Source organism: Rhagoletis zephyria, unplaced genomic scaffold (genome assembly GCF_001687245.7).
Source record: "Rhagoletis zephyria isolate East Lansing unplaced genomic scaffold, Rhagoletis_zephyria_1.1 Rzeph_scaffold_00880, whole genome shotgun sequence".
NCBI lineage: Eukaryota > Metazoa > Arthropoda > Insecta > Diptera > Tephritidae > Rhagoletis > Rhagoletis zephyria.
The window spans coordinates 80,454-93,041 of NW_016157964.1; the positions used below are offsets into that span (position 1 = coordinate 80,454).

Below are 12,588 nucleotides of genomic sequence, written 5' to 3' on the forward strand. Positions count from 1 at the left end.
AGCTTTTTGCCTGGATAAGCTTATAGATTCCTGTTTTCCAATTTTCATGCAATTTCGAATATAAATAGCTTTAAGTAACGACCATATCAAGGGGCGAATTCGTCACTAGGCAAGATTTTTTTGCGCCAATCTGAAACAACGGATACTGTCAAAATATAATTATAATATATAATATATGTCAACTAATATTATTTAGAAAGCCGTTTGTTAGTTTTCGCAAGGCTCGAGAGCGGCTGAACCGATTTTTTTGAAACTGCCACCTGCCGCACGTGTCCCAAGGATGGTTTTAGGCTGAACAAATTTATATGTAAAGGGGGCGTGGCACTTCCCATACAAACCGAATTTCTCATGCTACATATCTCTGAAAGTGTGCATGGTAGAGTTTTGGAAATTGGTATGGAGATATACGAAATCAATCGCATACCCTTGGAGAAAGATTTAAGCTATTGTAAAAAGGGGTGTGACATCTCCCATACAAACAGAATTTTTCATACTGCTTATCTCTGGAAATTTTTTGGTAGAGTTCTGGAGTTTTGTATGGAGATGTACGAAATAAATCGCATACTCTTGGAGAAAAATTGGAACTATTGGAAAAGGGGCGTGGCATCTTCCATACAAACCGAATTTTTCATACTGCCTATCTTTGGAAGTGTTCATGGTAGAGTTCCGGAACTTGGTATGGAGATATACGAAATCATTCGCATACTCATGAAGAAAGAGGGCAGATGTTGGAAAGGGGGGCGTGGCACCTCCCATATAAATCGAATTTTTATACTGCATATCTCTGAAAGTATTCATGGTACAGTACTGGAACTTCGTATGGCGATATGTATATAGTTGAAATCAAGCCCATACTCATGGAGAAAATTTGGGTTATTTGAAAAGGGGTGTGAGGCGTAGGTGTGTTTGTGAGTGAAATCCTCCTAAATGGTTGTACGGATTTTAACGAAACTTTTTGTGTATTTGAGTGGGTCTCTGGATGGTTTAGTTTCACAATTTAATCCGGCAGTTGGCGCTGTAGTTGAGTTATTACTAAAAATCTTATTTATGATCCGATTTGGCTAATGTTTTAAATATATATGCAATACTATTGCAAAAACGTGCTTCTAAGTGGTGCTGAGGTCGAGCTATTACTAAAAATAGCCAAGTGAGAAAAGAGGACGTGAAGGTCAGATTAAATCGACCTGTTGCACCATTTAGTATATCGAACGCTCCTGCGTTGCAATTGGCCCAATGGATGTGATTTTCCAATATTATTATGCGTTCAAACTTTTAAGGTATTTCGTTTGAATCCAAAAAGCTACCTACGTACCGAATTTTAAGCAAATCGGACCATAAATACGATGTCTTCGAACAGATCGGTCTCTAGTCCACTTCTCTGACAAAATGGATCATATATGCTAATATATGCTAAAAAGCTACCTACGTACCGAATTTTAAGCAAATCGGACTGTAAATACGATTTATTCGAATAGATCAGTCCCTGGTCCACTTCTCGGAAAAAATGGACCTCATATCCTAATATATGCTAAGAAACTACTTACGTACCGAATTTTAAGCAAATCGGACCATAAATGCGATTTTTTGGAATAGATCGGTCCCTGGTCCCCTTCTCGGAAAAAATTGATCACATATGCTAATACATGCTAAGAAGCTACCTGCGCACCGAATTTTAAGCAAATCGGACCGTAAATTCGATTTGTTCGAATAGATCGGTCCCTGGACCACTTCCCGGAAAAAATGGGTCATATATGCTAATATATGCTAAAAAGCTACTTAAGTACTAAATTTTAAGCACATGGGACTATAATAAGATTTTTTTCGAATAGACCGGTCCCTGGTCCACCTACCCGAAAAAAAGTAAAATTTTTTTAGCCTAAAACATGGTGGTTACCGAAAGCTATTTGTATACAAAATTTTATGAAAATCGGACCAGCCGTTCGCGAGATTACCTGTTACAAAAAAAAGGGACTTCTCTTTATATAATTAGTATAGATAGTATAGATTAACGAGGAACGAATTTTTGTATGGCTAATCTCTGTTTCTAATTACACATTAAGTTAAGCTCGAAAATGAGGGTAATCTACTTATATGTAAACATAGTATTAAATTTTACGGATAAATATAAATAGAGTAGTGGGAAACGCTTATGCTTTACTGCGCAAATTAGGGGTTTGCGCTATATTTACTCCAGTGGAAACCAGGCGCAAATCAGTGCTCCACTAATTTTTGCAATCGTCACCCTCTCTGACGCTGTGTACAGGAAAATAGATTCGATATATTGCTATGAAGGCAAAGGTCTTGGTATGTAGCCCTACGAACTACCTGACAACTAGAAGTTGTATGTTTATGTACATATGTACAAACCTTCTATGTGGACGACGCGAACCCCTCTGTTTGAGAAGTTGATACAATAAAGTTTCGGGGACACCACAGCCTTATCGTTTTAAGGTTTAATTACCATACCTCCGTAAAGGCTGGCCTAAATAGATTCAGCTATAAGACATTAATTATTATCTTTCCTTTTAGGTAATACATAACTCATTGTTCAGGAAAAGTTGTAATTTAATTTAGATTTAGATTTAAGCCATCATTATCATTTTAAATCCCCTGTACAGTATACGATAGTTTAAGTACTATTAAAATACCTCAGCCTCATACGAAAAATAAATTAATATATCACTTTATTGATTTCGCTTTTTAATGTCTTTTATGTTGCAACTTATTAGTCTTAATTGATTTACCTTATTATGTACACTAATGTGAGTCATTTTGTCATGCCTCGTAGCGATGACGCAGGAAATACGAGCATAAACATAAATCATCACAATCATTGGTAGAAAGAAAGAGCCGCAAGCCGAATAGATGACGTATCCTTTATTTTGATTATAACGGCACTCGTTTCGGTCACGTCGACCTGGTTCATACCTATGGCATAATGGAAAAATATATAGAAATAGCTCTAATTCATTTGCAATTTAGATAAAAGGTAACCATAAAAAAGCATTCATTGGCATTTTCAAATATTTTGCAACGTCACCAGCATTCTAATCCAAGTCGTGCTACTTCATTTCCCTAATGAATCCATTACATTACATTAAAGCGCCCAAACTGTGAACAACTTACCAGCCAAGCATTGGCGGACACGTTATGGCCAGTGCCATCAGCCATGCAAAAAGAATCATCCATAGTGCCAAGCGTTTAGAACGACGTTTGCGTGAGTACTTTAATGGTTTTGTTACAGCCAGATACCTGCAAGCATGGTAAAAACTGATTATACATGCACATATAACATACAATGTATGTATGTATGTTTAAGTATGTACATCCAAAGAAGGTAGACCGGAAGCAATCAAAGTGTTGTAGACGATTTCACCCTGCTTCCTAATTGGTTGCGGCAAGCGAATGGGCAAATTGGAGAACTCACCTGTCCACGCTAATGGCACACAAGCTGAGAATGGACGCCGTGCAAAGCATTATATCGAGAGATACCCAAATATCGCAAATTATCCACCCCAGACGCCAAGACCCTAGAATTTGTTTAAAGAGATCAATTGTGCGCAAATATATTAAAACTTACTAACTAAATCGAGATAAATATAGACATATGTATGTAGACAATATACGTGCAACCGTATCAGTACCAAACGGAGGAGAATTCCCCGATTTTGGTGGAATTTGAATTTCTCGGGTGAATCGGGGAATGACTTTAAATTTTGGGGGAATTCAATTTACAAACGATTTTTATTGAAAAATTCCTACTGAGAATAAAATTAGAACTTGTGATAATAATCTCTCATTACGTTATTACGGATTTAAAACATAATGTAGCTGCATGCAACTGTGTGGATATTAAATAAATTGCAACCGTGCTTAGCGACGCTTTTCACTTGACCTTTATATATGACACTCTCATTTTCCACTTCGTTTTCGGCGCCAAGCCAACGTCTGGCAAAGTATTGAGTAGTATAATAAATGTAAGTATTTATCGTTACTAGAAACGACTAAAGACGCGCGTGGTTTGACGGCGAAAAAGGACGCGTAAAAAAACTACGAAAAAGGACGATTAAAAAACTTCGACAAGGACATGTAAGCATAGATTTATGCCTGGCCAAGGACTGTCACTTCAGCATCATTTCCCAAAAACTCTTCGAGGAATTTAAATACTGTTACACTCGCAAACATTGTTGACCGCGAAAATAAGTTTACGCGTCTTTCTTCGCCGTCAACTATGTTAAGAGCTTTTTTTCGCTGAATTTTTTTTTATGCGTTTTTTTTCGCGGGCAACTTATAAGTTCGCGCCTTTATTTGTGTCTAATTAATTAAAAAAAAAACGCAATCAGAAATAGGCTTGGCGTTGAGTCAATTTTACTTACAAAACAACTATCTAAAAATAAAACGCCTTATCATTTAGGTGCGACTTCTGAATAATTACAAAAATTGTATCAAGAAATATATGATTATAGGGAATAATCAATCTATGCCCGGTATTCTTATATGATAGATATGATTGATATTCTCAGAAGTACTAGTTTATTTATTATTAAAATACTGTACTTATTATCTCATTATAAGTAATATTTTTTCCGTTTTTTTTTATAAAAATGAAAATAAAGTAAATAGCAAAATGTTTTTTGGGGGAATGCCATTGAAAATAGGGAATGTTTTCTGGAATTTGGGGGAATTAGCATTAAAAGAGCGGCATCCCTGATAAGTATGCACATATAATGGCGGTTTTTCAATGTCTGATTAATAGCCCTGTTATGCATACTTAGCGTTGCATGAGAGTTGTCACATAAGAATCTGTTAAATGGGCTTTTCGTGTAAGCGGTTACCCAACGCATAGCACTTCACATGTAGAATTCTGTTGGGTTTTGATTTTACGTAAAAATGCTATAGCAGTGCAAGTATGCATAACTGGGCTATAACACAAATCAATGTTGGCAAAATGGTAATCTGATTAACGATTAAAAATTAACGACTAAAATGTTAATCGCGATTAACGATTAAAATTAATTAATCGTAATCATCCGTTCGATTAATGATTACATTTTTTAATCGTTAATCGTCGGTTGTGATTATGATTAATTAATTTCAATCATCAATCGTTAATCCAATTTAAAAAAATTTGATTAAGTCTAGTTTGTCCGAATTTGAAACCAAACACGGGTTATAGTTCCTTTGTTTTGTGTTTAACGCTAATATATAAAAAAATAAGTATTATTATCATTAGTAATGTGGATTTTTATAACCCATCGCACATGTGCAGAGGGATAATAAAAACTAGTTTCCTTACCGTCTGTTAAAATAGATCTTAATGAAAGTGCACACCAAATTGCTTAGATTTATGAGGAAAACCGACTTTGCCATACCCGTGGCCTTGTGTGCTTAGTAAAATTTCAGCATAAATTAATTAATCACAAAACCTACTTTATCAAATTAAATGATTAAAATAAATTTTTTTTTTAATCGCGGTTAACTGGCCTTGTGTGCTTAGTAAAATTTCAGCATAAATTAATTAATTACAAAACCTACTTAATCAAATTAAGGGTTGATGATTACAAATTATTTTTTTTTAATCGCGGTTACGATTAACTGTTTAATCAATTTAAAATTAATNGGGTTAATGATTAAAAATAAATTTTTTTTAATCGCGGTTACGATTAACTGTTTAATCAATTTAAAATTAATCATAATTAACTGCAATCGGATTGAATTTGATCGAATTAACAAATTAATTAAAAAATCAACCGATTAGTGCCAACACTGACACGAATCGAAGGTAGAAGCTCTGGTTACAGACAACGACTGCTTTATCGATCACATGTTATATGCATGATATCGAAAACGTCGATAGTGTTGTGGTAGTGATAACCAGACAATGAACAACCGGCCCAAAGTGTTTCCACACATGCATGGGCATAGTCATGAAGGGACAGGAAGATGTTCGAGCTTTATAGTGTCGAAATTTTGGGTGTAAAAAAATTGTTTAGATCCGCTAAATCGCGTTTGTTTGCTATAACTTTCTTTATGTCACTGAAAAGGTCTCGGTCAGGACTTTTAAGTTACACTTCACCAAATTTTGAATTACTATCCCTAGATTTTTATTTTTATACTATAAATCTAAAGCTCTCAAAAACGATGAAGACCATGCTAAAAAGGGTTAGGCTGTCCTCAGTTAAAGTTCTGAGCGAGGCCTTTTCGGTGACATAAATATTTTAAAAATCGGATAGGAAATAGGAAAGTTATAGCAAAAAACGCGATTTTGCGGTTTTGAGCGGGTGCATAAAAAAAATGTACATCCGAAATTTCTTCTCGACATAAGTGTTCAAATAAAACTGACACGATAAATTTTTTTCCTGATACGCCTTAATGTACCTATGTACCAGGGTTGTTGCGAATATTCGCATTCGCTTTCGTATTCGCAATAATCAATGCGGAGCTTTTGCGAATGCGAATGTTGTGCAAGTGCACTGATAAAACTTATATATGGCAAACAAAATGACAAATTGTAGCCAATATTTTTGTCTGTGTTCGTGGGAGTATTTGTGTAACAAAACTGGTCAAATGTCGAATTTATCAACTTTGGTAAAAATGTCTTTAAACATATTATTTCTTAAGCCATATAACCGAGCTATCAATGGGCAGTAGCGTGGGCCGAAAACCCACTTTCTTAGAATTTTGATTGGTAATAGCAAAATTATGGTTTATTATGCTTTAAAAAAAATCTGTGTGAAATTTGGAATTTAAAAATAAAAATTTATAAATAAATTATTTAATAAATTTTTTTACGAAAATTGCAATAATCTTCTAAAGTATCAGTCCTACATAACTTGGTATATGGACCTTTTTTGTAGAGAATCGAAGTTAGCTAAGAAAAAAATTTGTTTAGTACTTGAACTTTGATGGACGTAGGCGAGCCTAGGATATTGACCAAAAATTTTCACATTTCAGACAGATATTTTTTAAAGCATAATGAACCATATTTTTGCTATTACGAATCAAAATTCGAAAACATCGGATTTTCGGCCCCGCTAATGGGCAGCCATACAAGTTTCAACTTCTACTTGACCTTTGATGTACGTCAAAGAGAACATAGTCTTTTTAACAATGTGTTTTTCTGTGCTTTAAACACCTGCATTGCTTTCATTCTTTATTATGACTTTTTTGGTCCAATCTTAAAAAAACTAATAGACACAAATGAAGAAAGTGTGCACTGCAATTCTTAACCAAGTTTTCGTGATTTGCTTTTGATGTTACATATATTCGTTTCAATAATTTCAAATGGGGCTCTATGGGGAATTTATTATTAGCAGGGAACGGCTTTTTAGGACCTAAAAACCTATAAAAAAGGCAAAATAAAATAACGAAATAGGCTGAAAAAGGCAAAATAAAATAGCGAAAAAGGCAGGAAAAATCACTAGGTGTTGCAAAAAAGGCAAAAAAAGGCAAAAAAAAATAGCGAAAAAGGCAGGAAAATGCACTAGGTATTGCAAAAAAAGCAAAATAAGGCACTAAAAAGACAGAACATACGAAGAACAATCAAAAAATACATTTATTTTAGAAATGTTTATATTACAAGTAAAAAGAGAAAAACTATGAACTAGTTTCATTATATGAAAAATTTGTACTTTGAATCTTTGACTATTTTATCCTTTCGGGTTTCTAACTCATAAGACTTTAATCTGTATAGTTGTAGAAACATTGATCCACAAGATGCATTTTGAAGATTTCCGGCAGCATTTTCATTCGATTTTCGCGAAGAAAAGCCTTGTATGTACTAAATGTGCGCTCGGCGTAAGTTAATACAAGTGGAGCCCAATTTAAATATGGAACGTTTGAAACGTTCATATTATCAGGAATAAGGGCGTTTTCCTCGCCCTTTGCAATTTTATCCACACCCCTTATTGTCTCCAAGCCTACGTTAGCTGAGGAAACGGCTTTGATTTTTTGCAACACCAATTTGGCAAGAGGTCTCTGCGCTTATATAAGGCGCATGGGCAATGTGTATATTTTTTAATCTTTGAAAAAAAATTTTAAATGCTATAATCACTTTTTTAAAGGTAGAAAAGGCAAATATCTTAAAAAAGGCAAAAAAAAGGAAAATATCTTAAAAAAGGCAAAAAAAGGCAACATCAAATGTGTATATATGGAATCAGGGGGAGCTAAATCGTGGACATTCTTAATCGAATATACTCTATCTTTTTAGGAGAAAAAAAGGCAATTTCCATAAATTCCGTTCCCTGATTATTAGCAAACATTTTAAAAACAATAATTTTGTTTACTTTTCGGGCAATATTTTTTTCATAGGGATATACATTGGATCCTTGGCTATAAACTTCTGCGGTAAAACTGTCCCTTCTTTGCTATTTAAAGCCAAAGAGTAAGCTCCTTCAATAGAGATTTCCGGCAGAAATGATAAACGTCTGGCTGTAAAGAGAATCGATGCTCAAATAATTAAAAAAATATAGATCTGACCTTTAATAAGATAAGAATTACGTAACTATCTGAGATTCAAATGCTTATAAAAAACAGGGTGCTTTTTTTAAATAACAACATTCTGATCTGATTCGGCTGGCAGCCACGACTTTATAAACAGAATTTTGTTCAAAATTTTCATTCCTGGAAAATAATAATTTATTTTTCATATCCATCTATTTAGCTCGCTATAAGCACAAATTTTTCAAACCAGTCGTAGAAAAAAGTATTAAAAATTAATTACAGAAATTAAATCGAAAAACGTTGATGAAGTTACAGAGTCCTCAAATTCGAAACAGCCAAAGTAATGAGAATGAAGAATTCTTTTTAAAAGTTTTANACAGAGTCCTCAAATTCGAAACAGCCAAAGTAATGAGAATAAAGAATTATTTTTAAAAGTTTTAGAAAAACCTGGCACATCTGGTTTGGCATCGCCCTTACGCTAGATTCTAATTGTTTCTTAAAAATACTTGACATTCGCATTCGCATCCGCGGATGTCTAAAATTCCACATTCGCAACATCCCTGTAATGACTGTAGTATTGGTTGCAACACTAGCGTACGGCTCAGGCTGACTTCCAAAACGTCAATACATACGTACAAAGTATAATGTTCCATAACACCGAGCTACAAAATATTCACAATGTATACTTGTCCCAAAACGCATCCGAAAAGTTATCGAAACGCATCGCTAGAGCAATCAGCGCATCAGAAACAAAGTTAATGCTTCGTTTGTTATTGGTTACCATTGGTGTTTTAAAAATGGAAAATTCATAAAAATTGTTCATTGCTATATTTAATATATAAACAAGTAAGAAAGTCTAAGTTCGGNCGTTCCATAACACCGAGCTACAAAATATTCACAATGTATACTTGTCCCAAAACACATCCGAAAAGTTATCGAAACGCATCGCTAGAGCAATCAGCGCATCATAAACAAAGTTAATGCTTCGTTTGTTATTGGTTACCATTGGTGTTTTAAAAATGGAAAATTCATAAAAATTGTTCATTGCTATATTTAATATATAAACAAGTAAGAAAGTCTAAGTTCGGGCGGAGCCGAACATAAATACCCGGCGCAAGTATTAAATGTATGTTTTTTCAACTTTCCGAAAGCTACAGTAAATTAGCGTCTTTAAATTTCGAAATATTGAAGTTTAAAGCATTTCTCAAATTTACCATTATCTGAAAAGCGGCCGTAATTTTAGTCAGATTTCAATAAATTTCAACTTTTTGCTTTTTTGTGGCAAGCAGAATAACCATACCTAGTTTGGTACAAATTAGTATAACGGTTACCGAGATACATATACGTGATCATAAGTGAGCGGTGCCACGCCCATTTTCCATTATTTTATCATAAACGGATTTCTTGGTAAAGAATTGTTGTAAACATCAATTTTGAATAAATTAGCTTTAATATTTACAAATTTATAGAAGATTTTGTATTTCTATAAATTACCGTTATATGGGAGGTGGGCGTGGTTATTATCCGATTTTAAAAATTTTCGGCCATTTGTTATGTTGTGCGATGACCAACAACTGTGCCAAGTTAGGAAGAANTTATTTTATCATAAACGGATTTCTTGGTAAAGAATTTTTGTAAACATCAATTTTGAATAAATTAGCTTTAATATTTACAAATTTATAGAAGATTTTGTATTTCTATAAATTACCGTTATATGGGAGGTGGGCGTGGTTATTATCCGATTTTAAAAATTTTCGGCCATTTGTTATGTTGTGCGATGACCAACAACTGTGCCAAGTTAGGAAGAAATTGGTAAAGCTGTTACCAAGATATACACATGTAACCATAAGTGGGCGTGGCTACGCCCACTTTCTAAAAAATGTATAATATTCCTATTTTTCCTCTGAAAATTATTGTAAATATCAATTTTGAGTGAATTAGCTTCAGTAGTTACTAAAATATCGCAGTTTTCGTATTTCTGGAAATTACCGTTATATGGGAAGTGGGCGTGGTTACAGTCCGATTTCGGCCATTTTCAATACCAACCTACCATGGATAAATGGAAACCTACATACCAAATTTCGTTGAGATATCTCAATTTTTCCTCGAGTTATCGTGTACACGGACGGACGGACAGACAGACATGGCTTAATCGACTTCTCCATTCATTCTGAGCATTTATGTATACATTTTTCTATATCTATCTCAATTCGGTTTGGCTGTTACAAACAACCGTTATGTGAACAAAATTAATATACCCTTGTGCACAAGTGCGCTCGGGTATAAAAATGCAATGTATATGGTTGCAATGTGTCGCAACTCTGCATATACAAACAGTTTGAATACCGCAGTATAACAGTTGTATTGATACGTTTTGGAAATCAGCGGAAATAACGCCATATGGCTTTATTTCCATTCACATTGAGAAATAAGACCATATGGCTTTAATTACATGGGGAAAGTGAAATAAAGCCATAACCAAAAATTCTTCATAAGTATGAGAAATAAAGCCATACGATCTTATTTCAATACAAAAAGTAAATGTTGTTTCGTTAGCGATGGTCCGCGTTGACTCTCCACCCCGCGGCCGAACGCGACGCCCCCCACGTAAATAAAATTGTTGCTTTCCTCATTCTTCCTGCTTGTCATGATATACATACATACATCAGGTTTTCTTTTAAATCAGTAAGATATCTTCACTAGACACGAATAAAGGGGCGCTGGTGTTTTGACGATGAAAAAGGCTCGTAAAATAGTTTACGAAAAAGACGCTTAAGAAAAACTTAACGCTTAACTTAGTTGAAGGCGACGAAAGACGCGTAAACACAGGTTCATACCTGGCCAAGGATTGTCACTTTAACATCATTCCCCAAGAACTCTTTGGAGAATTTACATACTGTTACACCCGGAAACGTAGTTGAAGGCGAAAATAAGTTTACGCGTCTTTCTTCGCCGTCAAATAGGTTAACGCGTCTTACTTCGCCGTCAACTTTGTTAAGAGTCTTTCTTCGTCGAAATTTTTATAATGCGTCTTTTTTCGAGGTAAATTTTTGAGCATGTGACTTTATTCGTGTCTAGTGACGGTATATTTATATATCTGTATACATATATGCATATGAGGTTGAGGTTTGTATAAAATGGTTATTGACAAAACAGAACAGTACTCCACATAGCAGACTGAAAACTGAATTACTACAAAATATAAATAAAGTGGCAGCACTACACGACAGCTTGCATTTTCTCGCTTCAGTTCGGGAACATTGTTTACTTGTTATTTGAAAACAAAATAAACAATCTGTAGTTGTAAAAATATGTGATTATTGAATAAATTTTTGAAATAATATACATATTTAATAGTGTTTCAAAAGTGAATATTGATAATTTTTACCATGCAATTGCTCACAAACAAGAGCGATATTCCAAAAAAAAGTGTTTTAATAACTTTAAACGGTTAACAACATTAACTTTCTACCTCCGAATTGTTAATAACATTTTTCTTTTGCTAGTTGTACCTTAAGCTAGATAATTACCGAGTTACTTTTTAAATGCACACCAGCAGTGTACTGGGTAAACATTACGCAAAAAAGTATCAAAGGGTGCAATAATGCCATAATGGCTTTATTTCACTTTCACAGTGAGAAATAAGCCATTAGGCGTTATTTTGTATGGCTTTATTGCACGGCACTCTAGCGTACATAACAAGTAACCAATCGAAAACATCGCATTGAAACGGTATTCATGTGCAGGCGAGAACAATTGTATGCAAAAGTCGAAATTTGCACATCTCTATAAAAGTGCCATGCCATGCGATTTATTGAGAACAAGTAAGAAAGTCTAACTTCGGGTGGAGCCGAACATTAAATACTCGGCGCAAGTATTAAATGTATGTTTTTTCACCTTTCCGAAAGCTACCGCTACATGGTAAGCCGGGGTGTATCAATTTTGAGTAAATTAGCGTTCTTAAACTTCGAAATATTGAAGTTTCAAACATTTCTGAAATTTACCGTTATATGAAAAGCGGCCGTAATTTTAGTCCGATTTCAATAATTTTCAACGTTTTTCTTTTACGTGCCAAGCACAATAAAAATACCGAGTTTGGTACAAATTGATAGAACGGTTACCGATATACATATATGTGATCATAAG

General features: G+C 34.3%; 1 protein-coding gene across 1 annotated transcript in view; it reads right to left on the bottom strand.

The window, feature by feature from the left end:
• Positions 1-12,588, bottom strand: part of LOC108361910 (probable G-protein coupled receptor No18) — a 30,371-nt gene that overhangs the window by 5,091 nt on the left and 12,692 nt on the right. Inside the window, exons 2-4 of the mRNA XM_017614684.1 lie at positions 3,428-3,530; positions 3,127-3,252; positions 2,745-2,928 (exon numbers count right to left, since the gene is read on the bottom strand). Coding sequence (XP_017470173.1) covers positions 2,745-2,928; positions 3,127-3,252; positions 3,428-3,530 — 413 coding nt within the window. The remainder of the gene's footprint in view (positions 1-2,744; positions 2,929-3,126; positions 3,253-3,427; positions 3,531-12,588) is intronic.